The 20,126-nt window shown below is 40.7% G+C and overlaps 1 protein-coding gene across 2 annotated transcripts in view; it reads left to right on the top strand.

Annotated features, from left to right (window-relative positions):
* lhfpl3 (LHFPL tetraspan subfamily member 3) overlaps positions 1-8,974 on the top strand; it is a 50,234-nt gene extending 41,260 nt beyond the window's left edge. For both annotated transcript variants that reach the window (XM_066705542.1, XM_066705543.1), the window contains one exon: positions 5,185-8,974. In XM_066705542.1, coding sequence (XP_066561639.1) covers positions 5,185-5,204 — 20 coding nt within the window. In that variant the 3' untranslated portion in view covers positions 5,205-8,974. The remainder of the gene's footprint in view (positions 1-5,184) is intronic.
* The last annotated feature ends 11,152 nt before the right edge of the window (positions 8,975-20,126 follow it).

Genomic DNA, 20,126 nt, shown 5'->3' with positions numbered 1-20,126 from the left:
CTCAGACTTTGTCAGATCTTCCAGGAATTGCACAACTGCAGGGAGGCTTTTTCTGAGAGTCCTGAGGCTGTTTCCCTGCAGCTCCATCAGGTGTCTGAGAGCTTCTGTAGCTCAAGGGCATGCTGGCCAGGATTCATGGCTTGCTGTGTTTGAACAAAAGCTGCATGTCGTTTTGTGGAGTTGGCAATAAAGGTGTAAAGTTTTTCAACTACTGTAAAAAAAACTGACAAAGTGTATGCTTGACTTTGCACTCCCCACTAATACAAGATTCAAGCAATGAGCATGGCAATGAACATATAATGCCTTTTCATTTTGCTTTTGTATTCTGGACTGTAGTCCTTTTTAAGGCCCGCTCATGTTGGCTGATCCATAATAACCCTGGCCAAGGATGTCCTCAACTTTCAGCTGGTTCTCCTTCAGCAAGTTCATTACTAGGATTTCAAGCTGTTCTCCTGTTGTTGACTGAACATCACAGAGCTGAATGAAGCGCTCCTTTATGGTCATGTTATGTACATAACGCACCACAAAGCACACCTGTTTGATGTGTGATACATCAGTGGTCTGATAAAGTAAAATTGAAAATATTGATGCTTCCCTCACTTCCTTCAGTATGACCCATTTCACATAAATAGCAATTGCTCTAATTAGGTCATTTTGTATTCGGTTTGAGAGGAGAGACACCTGAAGTTTTTGACGTGATGCTTGTTTTTCCTTGATGTTGTCAAGATGAAGCTTAAGGACACTGTCATATTGGCCAACTCCACAAGCTCTAAGAAATTTCCTTTGTTTGAACTTCAGAGGCTTTCATTGTCACCTCTGAATGCCATGCCTTGTTTCGCCACTATTGTTTTGCCTTTCTCTTTCTTTGGCTGCTTGCATTTCAAAGTCAGCCTTTTCCAAAGCTGTATCCAATGCCTTTCTTTTAAAGGCATTCCACCGAATCATCCCTAGCATGTGTGACTCTGTCCTGCTATGCTCCTTTATTTTCCCTTTAGCCTGCTGCCACAGACTTACCCCCACTGACTTCCAACCTGTCCTGCTCTTATACTTTTCATCATTCATGAAAAGCCTGCAGCTGAAACAGTACATTGCATCATTCTCAGGAGAATACTCTAACCAGGGGTATTTTTCATACCACTGTCCCTGAAACGAACGTCCTTGTTCGTTTTTAGGGAACAGCAAAATTGGACGACTGGATCCTACTGAATTTGAACATTTTGTGAAGGCCACATTTTACGTTATATTGTATTTCTTTACATGGGCAGGATCTGATGGATTTTGTAACTGAACAAAAACTCGAAGTCTTCTGGCTCTTTCTCCCTTGTGTACACGGCTGTGGCTGCCTCACTCTCCATTTCTTCCTGTTCTGCCTCTGTCTCTTCCCTCTCTGTCTCATTGTATTGCCTTTCTTTCTCAATCTGAACATTTTCTGTCTCTGGCTCAGTTCCAGGAGCGAGCGGGAAAACCTGGAGCGGATTAGCGGAATCAGTGGATCTTTAACGGAGTGACAACACAATGTTTTGAGCTGGGGGTGCGAGAGGGGCACCTCAGTCGATGAGGGCAGAGGGGCAGTGGCTCTAGCCACCGGGCCACCCCCCTGTGCACGGCCCTGCCTAACTGTATATATATATATATATATATACATACACATATATTCACCGATCAGCCATAACATTATGACCACTAACAGGTAAAGTGAATAACACTGATAATCTCGTTATCATGGCACCTGTCAGTGGGTGGGATATATTAGGCAGCAAGTGAACATTTTGTCCTCAAAGTTGATGTGTTAGAAGCAGGAAAAATGGGCAAGCGTAAGGATATGAGCGACTTTGACAACGGCCAAATTGTGATGGCTAGACGACTGGGTCAGAGCATCTCCAAAACTGCAGCTCTTGTTGGGTGTTCACAGTCTGCAGTGGTCAGTACCTATCAAAAGTGGTCCAAGGAAGGAAAAGCGGTGAACCGGCAACAGGGTCATGGGCGGCCAAGGCTCATTGATGCTCGTGGGGAGCGAAGGCTGGCCCGTGTGGTCCGATCCAACAGACGAGCTACTATAGCTCAAATTGCTGAAAAAGTGAATGCTGGTTCTGATAGAAAGGTGTCAGAACACAGAGCAGTTTGTTGTGTATGGGGCTGCGTAGCCACAGACCAGTCAGGGTGCCCATGCTGACCCCTGTCCACTGCTGAAAGCGCCTACAATGGGCACATGAACCTCAGTGAACTGGACCATGGAGCAATGGAAGAAGGTGGCCTGGTCTGATGAATCACGAGTTCAAGGTGTTGACTTGGCCTCCAAATTCCCCAGATCTCAATCCAATCGAGCATCTGTGGGATGTGCTGGACAAACAAGTCCAATCCATGGAGGCCCCACCTCGCAATTTACAGGACTTAAAGGATCTGCTGCTAACATCTTGGTGCCAGATACCACAGCACACCTTCAGAGGGCTAGTGGAGGCCATGCCACGATGGGTCAGGGCTGTTTTGGTGGCAAAAGGGGGTCAGGGCTGATCGGTGTATATAGGAATGAAACCGGCAAGAAGAAAATAACACTTCCATTTTACACTTCTGAGAAGAGTTACAAATTTAAATACATTCGCTACATAATGACTTATGTATCTATATTGTAATTGAAATTAACTTTAAACCATTCCATGATACAGTAAAGCCTATCATTTGATATTTTAAAACTGATATTTTGAAAACAACCACAGTCATACTGTCACGGGGAGACTGACAGGGAAGAGGAACCCAAGTGCGGATGTAAGCAAAACCTGGAAACAGGCAGGGGTCGAAGCCGGCAAACAGGAGTGTCCAAGGAAATTCGAGAGTCGTAGTCGATGATCAGGCAAACAACACAGAGAAGGCAATCCAGGAGGCGATGGTCGATGAAGCAGGCAAGGGTCATAGATCAGGGACACGTAAACAGGCAATCGGGCGCACAAGGAATTGCTATAGAAGATAGACAAGACTGAGCATTGAATGGAAGTAACAGGGGGGTTATATGCAGTGGAGAGGGAAGCAGGATACCAGTGGTGGGGGTTCTGAACGAATGGGAAAGAAGACAGGCGAAACAAGTGCACATGGTGTTTTGGAATGTTAATTGAATAATAGGACAAGAAGCTGAGGATGGGTGAAAGCAATTAGAATTCCGGGGATGTAGGTCTTTGGTAGCTGACTGAGGAAGTGTGGGGTGTACATGTGACACATACATACAACCTGGTACTTCAGACAATGAAATATTCTACTCTTCAGTACATTTAAACAGTAAATGTAAACATTTTAATAAGTCGTGAAGGTGAATTACCTTCCAGCGGCTCTCCAGTCTGACGTCACCTGAACATTGTTGACAGTGTCAAACATAGTTATAATGATTATTATCCATAGGTATTTTATTTTAAAGTTGTATAGGTCCATTTAGTAAAACAAGTTGCTCTGATATTGCATCTGTCGGCATTTAGTCGGACATCATCCATCTCAACGACCGTAATTGCTGTCCAACCATGCCAACCGTATGCCGACGTCAATCATCCTCCACCTCCCTGACCTACTGCTGTCCTACCATGCCAACCATAATCCAACGTCAGCTTTATGTCACCCCCCGACCATACTGGTGTCCGACCATGCCAACAATATGCCGACGTTGGCTATACGTCACCCCCCCAACCGCAACTGTTGTCCAACCATGCCAACCATATGCCGATGTCGGGCCAACACCCTGCGCTACCTGGGGTGCTAGCTGGGTCCGGTACTAAGGATTAAGGTTGTTGTTATGCTACCAAATAGGAAGTGAAGTCAATGAAGAGGCCGGGCCTCTATCAAACCTGAGCAGAGCGCCAGTGGTGACATGCTAATACTGCTGTGCTTTGGCAATGCTAATCGTGTTAAAATGTGAATGCCATATAACACGATACATTTATTTGAAAAGCATAATCAAAAATACAATTTCTGGATAATATATATATATATATGTGATTTATTTAATCATTTCATAATTTAAACTCAAGACGTATGGCACAAAAATATTATAGCTAAAGCTAAATTGCATTTCCCGTTGCACTGTATTTCCCCAAACGAGACCCCAAAACAATATCTAGACTAAGCATTTAATACTTTGAAAATAATGGGTGTAATGCACAGGCAGAGGTTTGGAGATGGCGCCTCTGCAGCCCAACACCGCTCCTGTACAGAGCTGCGGTCCCGAGTTCTCAGCGCTGAATCACAGCCCTGGTCGGGAACGGTATACTAATATACTATATTGGCTTATACTGATATACTATATTGGCATATACTAATATACAAAGTTGGCTATAGGCTGCATACAGCGCAACTGTATTATAACTCCATATTATTAATATAATATTAATATAATATTGCATTGCAATTCCAGAAGAGTTTTCAATATATTCTCAATTATTTCATAGTTTTTAATAAAACATTTCAACTGACAATTTGTACACTGGTTCTTATTTTAATTATGTTTTTTGTTAGATGTGGTGTCAATTTCACCAGTGTACACCAGAGCATTATTAATAAATTAGGCCTATATATTGTCAATGTTAAAAACATAACTATTTGATATGTAAAACAAAATGATTTGTGCTTATGAATTGAGTTATGTGTAGTTAAGTTACAAAAGTAGTCAATACATTGTGATTTGGCACATTTTGTTCTCCTTAGTATGGTACTATCCATAGTTAGTCCGTTGCTGTAGTTGGTCTAATTTAGTCCAATACTTAGTCTCCTCTAGAGGGCAGCAGCAGTGATTTTGGGGTTCGTTGCAATGGAGACATTTTTTAGTCCCCAGCTAGAGACTAACTTCAGCCACCAAGTTTGTTGCAATGGGTATTTAACTTGCCGACTAGTTTAGTATGGAGTTGCATACTAACCACGGGATCATCTCCAGTTAGTACGCAGATTTCAGTTCGTTTGCAATTGAATCAATGTCATCAAGGTTAGTAGTTGCATACTAACCACGGGATTATCCCCACCATCCCAGTTCATCGTCTGTGAGTTTGTTTTTGGTAAAGTAATACCAGCTACCTCTTGGTCTGACACTAACCCTTTCCCCTTCTTTCTTAATCTCCCTTTCTCTCTTTCTCTCTCCTTCATCCTGCCCCTGACTCTCTCTCTCCCTCTCTCTGTCTCTGTCTCTGTGTCTCTCTCTTTCTGTTTGTCCTGCAGATCTCATCGGTGCCCCTTAGGTGGCAATTTCACCAATTTCACGCTCCAGCTTTTTTCCCCGTCACCCAGAGGGTGGGAGGCAGGCTGCAACTCTAGGAAGATATGGAGGGAGGGTTTGAAGAGAGAGAGAGAGAGAGAGAGAGAGAGAGAGAGAGACTCTCCCAGTCTTTAACCAAGGAGCCCCCCTAAAGTGCACCTGTTGTCGAGCCCCCTGCTCCCTTCCTCCTTTTCCACCCATCGCCGCTCCCCTCTTTTCTCACAGGGGGGCCATCTCAACTGGAGATGACATTCTTTAAGGACAAAGCATGAGACACAACTGCAGCTCAGGCACCCTGACACAATGACACACAGGGACTGATTGACAGACACTAACAGGTTTACACACTAATAAGGATTGATGCACTGACATGGCTTTGCATTCACATACAGGCATTTACACACTGACACAGTGGCATTTATTCACTGGCACACTACCTCATGGACATAACACCCAGGCAGCAACAGCCACTAACATACTGATACACTGCCACACGGACAGGCATATATAGACAGACAGGAACAGACTGACACACACAGCCAGACCCAAACAGACACCACATTCATACAGAGACAGACTGTATTGATCAGAGACAAAGATATAGCTGCATCAGAAACCTACCAAACAATTGCATCTCCCCCATGTCCCCCTCATCAAGACATCCAGCTCACAGATCTTTACATTTTGTAAAATAAACTTACAATGAAAAAACATAAACAACAATAACAATATTAGTAATAAGTTTATAATACAGAGAGGAGTCATGTTTTAGTTTAGTGATATTTATCCCATCCTCAATGAGCCTACAGTGCACCCGGACCGAACCAAGGCCAGCAACTGGCAGGCTGAAAAACATCCCCCATAGCTGTACTGGGTTTACTGTGCTGGACTGGGTGTACTGTTTTAGTGAGCTGGGAATAGCCCAGTGCAGCCAGTCTGCTGATTTGGATCCCTCTGCTCCTTCTGCTTCCAGCACACAGATTGCTGAACTGAGTGGGATTTGACTGGTTTTGGCAAGCTCCACTGGGCTGGGCTGGGCTGGACTGGACTTTATTATACTGGGTCTGTATGGGCTTTAATTAGAATGAACCATATTGACCTGGACTGGGGTGGACCATATTTGATTGCACTGTACTGGCCTGGGCTTGACTGGACTGGACTGTTCTTCTTTATGGACAGTGCAGTGCTTGGCTGTATTGAATGTTTTGCCTCTGAGATGGACTGCGCAGACATCTGTCCACCTGGAACTCTACTAATGCTCTCTGGCCCTCTACTGGCTGGGACTGCTGCATTCCTGCTGAATGTATAGAGTGCACCAGACACTGACCTCCTCTTGAATCTGAAGCCCTGGTCCCCAGCCCAACAGCCCCTACACTGTGCCCCTCACTGACCTCTCTGTAGAGCACATTGCCCACCAGCTCTTAAGTTATCTATTGTGAATGTGGTATAACACTTCTGTAAGTATTAGTATCTGTTTGTATGTGTATGACAGGATCTATATATGTGTATGTACTGCAATGGGAAACAGAGAGTTCTATAATGTTGTGTTGTGGTTTTGTGTGTGTGTGTAGGGGGGAGGAGGAGAGGTCAAAAACAAAAGAAAGATTGAGAACTGCCCTTAGTCTTCAATCAATAAAGGCAGGCAGAGAGTGTTGAGTGTATGGTGGGTAACAGCTCTTGTCAGTTTGTCAGTGTTAAGTCCCCCTGGGTTTAACCACAGGTGTCTTAAGCTGTTAGTATTGGATAGATGGCTGTCATTTGAATAAGACTGGCACTGTGTGTGTGTGTGTGTGTGTGTGTGTGTGTGTAATGGTGGTGGGGTGGAGGGGAGCTGTGGTCGATCAAAGTCCCTGGCGGTCAGGAAACACACTTTATTTGGATGGAAGTTGCTTCAATCTTAAGGCAGGAAGAGAGACTCCTCTAAGCTCCTCAGGAAGTTTAGTCCAGAGCATTGACAAATACTACATCTAACCATCATCTTGGAGGATGACACAGACATTGAGAAGGGAGAGAGGCTGGGAGAAGACAGAGAGAGGGAAGACATGACTGACACTGAGAGCTGTCTGATTGGGGCAAGGAAGGCCAAGCCTCTCCTTCCCCCTGTTCTTTCACTTTCTCCTCTTCTCTCCCCCTCAGCACTGCTGTGTCACCAGTGTGTATTGCTGTGGTCAGGTGTGTGTAACTGACTGAGTGTCCATTTGCTCTACCCATGGTGCTGGATGAGGGGAGGGCAGCCAGCCAGCAATTGTAAAACAACATGTCCATATGAAGTCAGAGCATGTACTGAGCATCAGATATACTGTATATATGCATTTGTTTATTTAAATAGTACAAATAAGTTTCCCAAATTATATAAATAATATTAACCATTATTATTATTATTATTATTATTATTATTATTATTATTATTATAATTGCTATTGGTATTGTATGACAGACTCAGTGCTGAGTAGTAGAGTTTGTCCCCTGCTCTGATCTTAGCCTTAGGGATCCATCCAGATAGATCCTTGCAAGACCAGTTAAAGACATACCCAGTCCATCTCCCTCCTGCTTGGGTCTACTGGAGTAGCTGGTTTTGTAGAACTGTGGACCCAAAGTCCAATCCTGGTGAATTCTGCCAAGTCTATAATTCTAATCCACCACATGCTAAATACAATTATAATACTGCATAGTACAACACAATAAAATACAAAACACTGCATTACAATACTGTGTAGTACAATCCAATGCAGTACAGTATATTACAATATAATATAACAATATAGTAAATATAATAAAGACAATACTGTAAAATGTAGATATGCAAAGCAGAATACAGGGAGACCACTTGACAGGGCTCTGAGAGGTGGTGTAGCAGCCAGAGAAAATTGCTCAGCTAAAGGAGAATTTTGGAGATATGTATTTTATATATTGTGAGTATACGTGAGCAAGGAAGTCCAATATAAGATGGTATTCATCAGCAACTATGTGGATAATTAATGTAGTGAAGCATCTACAAGAACCAAGTAGTTAGGGCCAGTGTTAGAGTGGGGTTAGAGTTCAGGGAATACTTAAGGTTAGTATCAGGAGCAGGTTGGGGATCTGTCACATGAAGACTTTTTTCATGGAACACAGATTTTAATATCTCTCCAGGACCAGATCTCCTTATAGTTTATTGGCAACTGTTATGTAATGTACTCACTTAAATAATCAATAGCTAATACAGTCTTTCCAAATTGGTGATTTTATAGGAGCAAGCTAGCTGGGGCCCTCCAGGACCAGGGCTGATGCTCTCCCACTCTCCTCCCACACCCTCCTAGGAAACAGACTTCAGGTTTCTGAACACTAATTAATTTTCCTCTATTGCATCCAACACTGCATCCTGTCACTGGGGAGGACAGCCATTCTGAGCCCTGCCCAAAGAGAGAGAGAGGGTCTCCCACAGCACCACAGTGAGGGAATGGCAGAGGGTTTGTGTGGGGCAGAGATGGATCCCTGTTGTTTATGTGTGGATCATAGCTGGAGGTCCAGATCAGGGCAGCAAAGGGATGACAGTGCAGGGGCCAACTAAAGCTCCAATCTGTGTCTGTGTGTATCTGTGTCTCTGTTGACACCTCTGCCTAAGCCCTAACCCTAGCCTGTCCTAACCCAAATGTTAAACCTGGATACAGAACACTGTAAATACATCATCCCAGCCATGATTCTTCATTTCTGAACCCAAAACAAAGTATGATCCTTCTACATAATAAAGGTTTTCACTGTATAGATACCTTGGCTCTGCGTGTCCACAGTCTCTGTCTGTGTTTGGGTGAATGTGTCGGTCTTTGTTTGCATGTGTTGCTATGTTGGTGTATCTATCACTCTGTCTGTGTAACTCTGTCTGTGTGTGTCTCACTATCTCTGTGCATCCTTAGCTCTGTGTGTGTATCTGCATATGTGTCTGTTGCCTCACTCATCTGGTCCCACTTAGACAGTGTGGGAGAAGCATACTCACCCTGCAGCTCTACACTTGCTGCTAAGCATTAAGGACAAAGCTGATGAAGACTAAGAAGGAAACATCTGCTGTCTGGATTAAGTAATCCAAGAGGGTTGTATTGCTTCAGACAAAACTTTACTAAACTAAACTTGGAATAAAAATACAATTACAGAAAATAACTCTGTAGATAATATCCACAGATAATCATAATGCAATGCCTAACAGAATATGCAGCAAGATAAGAATTTAACATTTATATATTCTCGAAGGAAACCCAAACAGACAAAATAGGTCAGTAATTATTTAGTTGCTGCAGTAGTATTAGTTGTAGTAACTAGTATTATGTTTTCTGCAGGTGTTTATTGAAGAGGATTTCAATGCTAATATATAAACAACTTTTACAATTTAATATAAAATAACTGATGCGTTTAATATTTAAAAAGGTCAACATGTTGTATTGCAATATATGTATATTCATTGACAGATTGTAGTTTTTAGCAGTAAGTGCTACACACACATACACTTTAAAAGCTAAGTACAAAATCATTAACAGTTTTATTTTAATGTAGCAAGATGACACAAATTTTGCCAAAGCTTACTGTAACGCCCGGGGAAAACAACTGACAGGGCTAGGGGATCCAAGCGCAAGTTATAAGCCAGGAACCCGATACGAGGTACAAAGGGTTAGGCAAGAGGCATAATGAGGTCACGGTCAGGAGGTCAGGCGATTGAGCGAACAAAACTAGATGGGAAATCTGAAAGGCATAAATACAGGAGAAAGCAGGGGTCGAAACACTAGAAAGGCAGTTGACGTTTAGGAGTAAGAGGCTTGGGAATTGCAGCAATTATGCGAACAAGACTTAGCGTCGAAGTAGTGTGGTAATGGAGATTAAATACAAAATACTCATGAGCCAATAAACAATATACAGGTGGGAAAGGTGATTGGAAATCCAGGAGCAGGGAAAGAAGACAGTTGAAAGCTAAGACAAGGGAGGCCCTGGCGGCAGAACTGGGAATTACCAGGCCGTGGATATCACACTTACATAGCATCACAGTGCTGTGAAGTGAAGTGTAGAGAATCCAGGTGCATCTCATAATTAATTGGAATGCAACTGATAAGTAATTGGATTACTGACATATTTTTTAGTTTAGACATCCATGAATTGTCTAATGTTTATTAGGAAAATCACAGCAATCATTAGCCAATTTAACACTGTAGGTGCTACAATCAACCACTTTACAGTGTATATGCGTGACCATCCTAAAAAGCGTTACATTTACACTTTGAAAAATGTTAACGAATTAACACTCATGCATTGTTGGGTTGCCAATGATAGGGAGAAATTTTACTCCCTCACTAGACTGGTGTACAAGGAATATGCAGGGCCCGATTTAACTGAAATAATACCAAAAGAGTTTATTCAGCTACAACGAAGCACTCTGGAGATGGTCAGTCGGCAAGAAACATCTAAAGTTTTCCTAAAGAATATATTATCATATACAAGGTGACTCCCTTTGGTTGCTGGGCAACTAGATGACGTCAATGAGGTACCCCAAACTTTATCACACACTTTTCCTTTGTCTTCTGTTCTCTCTATGGCCTTGGTTGAAAATGTTTTTTATAAAAATCAGCTACACAGACTACTGCACCTGTCCTCTCCGGAGCAATACTCAAAGCTTAAATTCATACATGGGTTACACAATCTTGCTGCAACAATGGTGTGAATATAATATATTTGGCATTCAGACAGCGCACTGTCCCGCATCACCAGCACTTCCGGTATTTGCTTCTGTTACACTTTGGATCAGAAATGTGTGTGCGTAGCACGAGCTAGTGAAACATTGTTAAAAAAAAACAGTATTGGTTTCAAAATGAACATTTCAGTAAATACACTTCAGGTAGATTCAGTCAGTGTTCAGTTTTTATTTACAATGCAATTTTCCAGGAAGGGCCTGACAGACATGGTATAAGCAACAAAAAAAAACATCTGTACAGACAACAAGGCCAACATGGTATTCAACCCCAGAGCATTTAACCCATATTGTGTGTCTGACTTTAGTGTGTGCATTGATCTGAAGGTTTTCAGAAATATATTCAAAATATAGCACCCCCCCACCCCCACTGCTTTTACCAGAAAAAAAATCTTCAGTACCACCCCCACTCTTACTGGAGAAGAAATCGTCAGCACCAACCCCCACTCTTGCCAGAGAAAACACCAAATCAAACTAAGTTTTGAGTAGCATTTAGTCCAATTCCATTTCTTTCATGGTCCAAGCTTATTTTTGTTGACCTATTGTTTTTGTTCAAATAGCCATAGTTAAAGACATACACCATATTGAGAAGGCTTTCCTTTGAGGTAAATTTTTTGATCAAGTATTCATAGAGCAGTTTGACTTTGTATTGACCCTCTAAAATGTTGTGCATAATGTCAAAAATGTAATTGTCTGATACTTTGAAATAAGACAACATATTAAGTATAGTGTTGCACTTGATTCCAAAAGAAGATGTTGCCATAGGATATTCCAACAGATTCAACATTTGTGGTTAGGGCTATGGACTCATAACTGGAAGTTTGTGGGTTCAAATCCTGGGTGGGGCAGTGCTGTTGTACCCTTGAGCAAGGTACTTCACTTAGATTGCTCCAGTAAAATACCCAGCTGTATAAATGGATACAAATGTAAGTTGCCCTGGATAAGAGCGTCTGCTAAATGACAAATAATGTAATAGATCATTCTCAGAAAGAATTGATTGTGCTGAATCCGATCAAGTATAGCCTGCAGAAATACTTTGCACTAAAGGACTTGACAAAACTAAGAATAATGTACATGCCCAAGTTCTCACAGTAATTTGAGTAACTTGTACCATGTATAGCTACTTCTGAGAAATGAACTTTTATCCCAATAGTCTCCAAGATTCTCAGATCTTCCATTAATGGTTTCTATATGGCATCGATTCCATACTTTTTTGCATCTTGTGAATGAAACAATGAAATTAAATGTATATTCATCAGACTGGAATTCACGTTTGAAGGAAGGTTTCAAAGGATGAAATACAGACAACCGATTTTGTGTATACCCTTCTTGGAGCCCAGTGGATTGGCAGTTTCAAATTCATCAAAATACAACTGAATGTGTAAGGCAAACTTGTGAATGGAAACAACAGGTGGCTTTAAAAAAAATCCATCACAGAAATCCTCAAGCTTGTCACTGCACAGAATTGCATAAAATTACATATATATGCATTTATTTAAATTAACTGTAGAGTCTTCAATATGGGAACATGAATGAATTTATAATTAACTGGGACTTGCTCATATGTTTCCATGCATCTATTCCTCTTTGTGTCAAACCTTCTAAATATAACTCAATTGGCTGTACTACATTCCATTTGTTACTAAAATATGTCTTAAATTTAGTATCAGAATTCAAACTGCAAAATGATTTTCTACATTTTCAAACATGTCCTCTAAAGATTATCTGCTTGGATTGTTGGAGGGAACTAAGCTCAATACTTGGTCCTTTATGTTTGATTGCAAATCACTGTCATATTCTTCCAGATGTTTTACCATGGAGAGAACAACAGTATTTGGTACACCACTTGCCATTAATTTGTCAATAGATGCAATGTAACCTTCAATATATGATATACCACTAGCCTCATTATTTTGAATATTATGTAGATATCTTCTAAAACCAGAATAGGTGCAAAACTGTAAACCACATCCCTCTTGAGCACAATTTAATGTTATTTTTTTTCCTGGATACATCCCATGACTTAATGTGCTTAAACAATTCTGTACTTGTTTGATGTAATGACTTACAAATGAGACATGTAAAGATTGTTATGTTTAACCTTAGTTCAACAGCTTTGCTCTCAATTCCCTGACCTTGGAACTTTCCTTGGTTCTACCTATGTCAATATTGTATACTGTTGTCTGAACAAATGTGAACATACTACAAAGAGATTCGTCATGTTTCACACCAAACACAAAATGAGCATCAAAGAACTTGAAGACTGCAAATGTTGTGCTTATCTGACAAGGTATGAGGTTTCTGTCCATAACAATGTAAAAACATTGCACATCAGCATTTGTCATCCCAGTAGCCAGTAGGTATAGTTGATGATTTCCTTCCAACTTGGCAAGGTGGTCGTCCAAACTTCAGCATGACTAGAAAACACAGTTGACAGCCAATCAAAATTGTCAACCACATTCTTATCAGCATAACAAGCTATTTATCTTCATAAATAACTATTTGTAAAACAATATGGGACCAAGAACAATCCTTATGAAATTTCACCAAACGATCCACTGTGTCACGAACACTGATTTTCAAGGCCCTCTTTCTTCCATCTGGTTGGGGTGCAAGATGACAAAGCAAATGTAGCAGGGAGGCCATATCACTGTCCCACTCTGCAAAAACAAAACTTATAAACTACTACTCCTGTTGTGCTCTATCAATCTCCCTGATGATTTCATAAATTCTGTATATTATGGTCAGCTTTTAATATTTAATTCAGACAGGTATAATATGAACAGACTGTTTCAGGAATACCTGGATCTTTATCGAAACTGCCATCTTCCCTGGCAACAGATTTTAGTAGCTCCAGCAGAAAAGGTGGCACTTTAAGGGTCCTCACCTCCTTGATAACTTTGTCTTTGAAGCTATAACTAAATTTTTCCAGAATCTTCGATGCCGTCTCAGAGCCGAAGAGCAAGGAAAAGTCATGAAGGGTCTAAGTGTATATAACACAATCTACAAAGCTAAATTTTAAATTATCTATTTGCCCCAGGGAGAATACCTCAATAAAAGCACATGGTTGAACAACCATCAAGCCTACTGCAGCCAATATAAGCACTTACCAGTAATTTGGTGTCAAGGGATCGAGAGAAGACATTCAGAACACTGGGACACTTCATGGTCATGGACGATGCACTGCTGGTAGTCAATGGTTTCTCTTGAGCAGAATTATCTCAACATTGGAGTGATTCATGAGCGATATGGCCTCCACAAAACCATCGGCTTTTAGTTGATCATGTAGATGGCTGATTTCCTTTGAAGTTGTGGGACCACCACTTATTAACCAATTGTCTTCTTGAGGAATCTGTAAGACCACCCATGTCTACCTACTCATGAATCCCCTGCTAAAAAAAACAGCTTAGACCATCTAGGAATTTAAGCTGTCTAAGCTGTTTTTTTCAGCAGGGTCACTGCCACACCTCCAGGATTTAAGAACATATTTGAGCAATAAGATATACACACATATCTGGCCTTTGCACAATCCAAGTTTGCGGTTTAATTCAGCTTGCTTCTTTTCGGGGTGCTGTAACTCTCATAGTCACTATTATGGTTGCTTGAAGAAGTCTGTCAGGATTGGGAAGGAACAGAAGTGGAGAATCTGAAATGTAATGCAATATCATAGAAAAACAACATTTCACTGGAAAACTGTCCTGCATCTCTCTTGACAGCAATTTTAATTTGTGAAATACAGTTACTATCATCTGTTTGTACAACAAAACAGATGTCTTTAAGGTCTGGAAGACATCATCTATTTCTGTGCCAGTGTTGTCTGTAATTTCAATGTCTAACTCGGTATTGAGAACTTTTACTTCACTAAAATTAGTATGGCAAAACAGACATACAAACACATTATATACATATAGACACATAGAAGAAAAAAAAAAAAAATAAAAAAAATAAAAAAAAAAAATATATATATATATATATATATATATATATATATATATATACATATATAAACAGATGTTAAAATGCTTCATCGTGTGTAAACTTAGGTATTACAAACTAATTACATATATTTGCATGAATGCATACTTAGGAGTAATTAACTTTTTCTATAAAGTAAAAATTTTGGTTAGGCACTATTATTATTATTTGTTTTTTATTTTTTTTATTTTTTTTTCTTGGCAGACACCCTTATCCAGGGCAACTTACAACATAAGTGCAAAACAAAGTGCAAAAATACAGTTCAATTAAGGCATCAATCATTACAAATTCAATTTACATTCAAAATTCAAAATATAATACATTTTACAACTTCCAATTTAAAATTTACACAGGCAAGTACAGTAAATTAGGTCCTACATCCTGGACGGCAAAAGCTAAGTGTTGTCAAGATGTAGGGTCACAGTCAAGGGCTACGGGAAAGGGAGCAAGGAGGAAAACAATCAAGAACGCGAGAAGCATAATAACAATCTGTGAAGTGCTATCTAGCAGGGATAGAGGACTAATATTACAAGTACTGTCTGAAAAGATGTGTCTTGAGTAAGCGTCGGAATGAGGTCAAGGACTCCGCTGTTTTGACTTCGGTGGGAACGTCGTATGTATTCTTATATTGATATTATCCATAACGTGTCGTTAAGGACAAAAGAGATGTTCGGGCACCAGGCCAGGCCGTACCCTGCCCAGAATTAAGTTTAGAGTATAATTTCAGAATATAGACAGTGAAATGATCTGACCAGGAAAATAATAAAGGCAACACTACCAGAATACATGTGCCAAGAGCACAGAGAGGCCCAAGACCTGTACCCTGTCTGAAAATCTGAGGGCAGTCAAATTGAAGAAGAGGAAGATAAGACTGAAATAAATAAATTAACAGTTCAACTTTGTAACAGCACAGTATACATGTATTGCACAGTGTATATGGTATATAACCAAACCACAAATAAACTAGGCTTTATCCCTTGGCTGATTGTCCCAACTCAGTGTCCCAAATGAGGTATAAAGCCAAAACACAAATGCATCCAGATTGCCTCTGCATGATACACTTCAAACAGGTTAAAGCAGATTTCAATGAACATCCCAGGTCCTTAATACATGGCATGTACACAGCCTTACCAAATGTATGTTTTATAACCATTACAAACAAACATAGCAACATAACACAACTGTAAATCACGTAAAACTAGAAATAAAAAATAAAAACAATTAACAGAACACAAACACTATAGATGGCAGGTGAATGGCTGAAAAAGGATGTCCACAACAGATTATAATGGTAAGATAGCATAACAATTAAATACACCAGAATTGTAACAGTTCGAAGGACATCCTAACATGTTATGGTTAAGTCAAGAATTCGAGAGCCTTGGTTTTAAGGAAAGGAGAAAAAAAAACGTGGAAAGAAAGCTTTTAACTATGTAATCCAGTATCTCTGTGATCGTCTCTTTGCCTTACATCCACCAGACTCCCAGCTAATCGCGCAGTGTACACTCACCTAAAGGATTATTAGGAACACCTGTTCAATTTCTCATTAATGCAATTATCTAACCAACCAATCACATGGCAGTTGCTTCAATGCATTTAGGGGTGTGGTCCTGGTCAAGACAATCTCCTGAACTCCAAACTGAATGTCTGAATGGGAAAGAAAGGTGATTTAAGCAATTTTGAGCGTGGCATGGTTGTTGGTGCCAGACGGGCCGGTCTGAGTATTTCACAATCTGCCCAGTTACTGGGATTTTCACGCACAACCATTTCTAGGGTTTACAAAGAATGGTGTGAAAAGGGAAAAACATCCAGTATGCGGCAGTCCTGTGGGCGAAAATGCCTTGTTGATGCTAGAGGTCAGAGGAGAATGGGCCGACTGATTCAAGCTGATAGAAGAGCAACTTTGACTGAAATAACCACTCGTTACAACCCAGGTATGCAGCAAAGCATTTGTGAAGCCACAACACGTACAACCTTGAGGCGGATGGGCTACAACAGCAGAAGACCCCACCGGGTACCACTCATCTCCACTACAAATAGGAAAAAGAGGCTACAATTTGCACAAGCTCACCAAAATTGGACAGTTGAAGACTGGAAAAATGTTGCCTGGTCTGATGAGTCTCGATTTCTGTTGAGACATTCAGATGGTACAGTCAGAATTTGGCGTAAACAGAATGAGAACATGGATCCATCATGCCTTGTTACCACTGTGCAGGCTGGTGGTGGTGGTGTAATGGTGTGGGGGATGTTTTCTTGGCACACTTTAGGCCCCTTAGTGCCAATTGGGCATCGTTTAAATGCCACGGCCTACCTGAGCATTGTTTCTGACCATGTCCATCCCTTTATGACCACCATGTACCCATCCTCTGATGGCTACTTCCAGCAGGATAATGCACCATGTCACAAAGGTCGAATCATTTCAAATTGGTTTCTTGAACATGACAATGAGTTCACTGTACTAAACTGGCCCCCACAGTCAACAGATCTCAACCCAATAGAGCATCTTTGGGATGTGGTGAAACGGGAGCTTCGTGCCCTGGATGTGCATCCAACAAATCTCCATCAACTGCAAGATGCTATCCTATCAATATGGGCCAACATTTCTAAAGAATGCTTTCAGCACCTTGTTGAATCAATGCCACGTAGAATTAAGGCAGTTCTGAAGGCGAAAGGGGGTCAAACACAGTATTAGTATGGTGTTCCTAATAATCCTTTAGGTGAGTGTATGTAATAAGTAATGTGGTATAAAACAGTGTATCATAGTATTTGTTATACTGTGGTAGGGGTGTCAGGTTAACCTGAAAACGTAAATCGATAATTGAGCCCACTATAGCAAATCCATCGATAAAAAAGAATATTTAGAGTTACTTTTGTTTGACATACAATACAAAATAAGGACCCTCTGTATTATACTCAAAGAATTATGTTTTGTTCAAAAGCATGAATGTTGATCGTCGTTTTTCTTTTTTGTTGTCCCTCAGACTCAGATCACTGTAGAATTTGTTTTTCATCTCTTTCATTACTGGAAATTCAGATGATGTAAAGTTTTTAACTTGATTGATCAGGGTATGCTGAAATGGTAAAACAGCTGAAGCTGTGGGGTATTTGTTGATAATGCAGCGGTTGCCGTTTTGAATGGCTTCAGAGTGTCATGGATATTTTCAATAATCATCCATTCATTAGTGGTTAACTCCAGATGCAAGAGCTTTTTTTTTCAGAGCCTGTTGTTCTGATGCTCAGCAAATCATGTTGTATGTGCTGTTCCAACGTGTAACAAAGTCATTCATTAAATTGTCATTTTTTAAGCCGAGCAACTTTTGCTTATCCTCCAGAAGACATTTCATTTCGGTAAGTGTTGTTTTTCGATTAGTCTAGTCAGTCCTTCCGTACAGCAAAGTTAATTGAACCTTTCGCAAAAGCCCCGCCCACTTAGTTACTGTTGCTACGCCCGTCAAGCTGCGCTGCTTTAAGCGGGAACTACTGTAACAGCCAAGCATGGAGGGGAAAGCAGCACATTACCGGTCAGTGTACCGGTCAGTTCTGTTTATATAGCTATCATTTATCAGTCGCCATCATCCTATCAACCTCAGCAGAAAGTCACCTGTACAAATTTAAGCCTACGAGTGCCCCGATATAACAAGCTAATATTAGTGGCTCGCTATCTAGCTAACGTTAGTAGTAGCAAGTTAGTCGTATTAATGGTTACGTGAGCACAAATAACTATAATTATTAACGCGGTAATTAGCTGGGAATGGGGCCTCCCACACAGTCTTATCCACTGCCAGCATCTTTCCTCTTCTTTGGGTTTAGGGCTTTGGAAAAGGGAAAAAGATTACTCCCCCCTCTAAACTTTTGGGGTACCTGCTGTTGGATTTGCAGGGGCCATAGGCACAGCGTTTCACCATTTTGAGCCTTAATGACGAAAGCTTGATGGACCTTCTTCAAGTAGTGACAAGTTGCTAAGGTAGGATTGGACAAGGACCATTTGGGGGTGGGGCTTTGCAAAAGGTCAATTGTGTGAGCCACACGCAGGATGTTGACCAAATTGCGATGTCTTTCTACTGTGTTAACGTATATTCAAATCATCTAGAATTTCTGAAATACACTCTGCAACATTTTCTGCTGTGTGACTTCCTCGAATCTTTGGTTTGCAGAACAAAATCTCGCAGTTACCAACAATCAGTGATGCAGTGTGCTGTTATGGTAACATAAGCATCGGTGGCTAAGGAGGTCCAACCATCTGTAGTTAAAGCAATGTCCTTACAATCATGCAGCATTTGTTTTACATTTGCACGAGTGGTATCATACAGTTTAACTATGTTCCTTGAAATTGTTGTGCGAATCTAGTATCTTGACTCCATTTCACTGCAAAATTCCCTGAAACCATCACCCTCGACAATGCTGATGGGTCTCATATTTTTGCAGATGAATTTTACTAGAGATTTCGTAATTGCTTCACTCCGTTGACTGGCTAATGTAGCTGCAGAAGTGTGTTGAAAAAACGTTGTAATTCGTGGCTGTTTATTACATGAAGGCCCCAATGTTTCTGATCCCTCTTCCTTACCATGTACGTCGCTGCACTTGAGGGGGTGGTGTTTTTCCAACTGGCTTCTCATGTTCATTGTTATGTGAATGGTAGGCGAGTTTGCATTTGCATAATTTACATATAACTTTGTTTATTTTCAGTCTGTCCTCCAATCGTCTGAAATCCAAAATAAAGCCAGTATTTGCTTTTCATACTGGGTGGTGTAACAATTGACCGCTCAGGAGCAGTACCCGCTCCATAAACCATAAACATGAAACTTGAGCTGGATATTTCAGTCCAGTCATGAGTCCAGAGCCCTAACCACTAGTTCACAGTGCTGCCTTTATAAATACAAAAAAATCGAGGATCCACTTTTATTATCAAAGTAAATCGTTAAAAATATTGATATTCAATTTGATCGTTACACCCCTATACTGTAGTAATAATTACAATACTTCTCAAAGTAATACAGTATACTAGTATACAACACTGTGCCATAGTATTTGCTGTAGTACTGTAGTACATTACAAGGTACTACAGTATTCAACAGTGTACTATAGTATATCACGTTACTACAGTATACTACAGTATAAAAATGTACGAGAGTAAATAAAAAGTTACTACAGTATACTGTAGTACAGCGGTCCCCAACGTTTTCTGCCCCATGGGCATATATTAAAAAAATGTAACGTGCTGCT

This window comes from Amia ocellicauda, chromosome 5 (genome assembly GCF_036373705.1).
Source record: "Amia ocellicauda isolate fAmiCal2 chromosome 5, fAmiCal2.hap1, whole genome shotgun sequence".
Taxonomy (NCBI): domain Eukaryota; kingdom Metazoa; phylum Chordata; class Actinopteri; order Amiiformes; family Amiidae; genus Amia; species Amia ocellicauda.
Note: the sequence above shows the minus strand (reverse complement) of the source record. Positions and strands in the feature narration are given on the sequence as shown.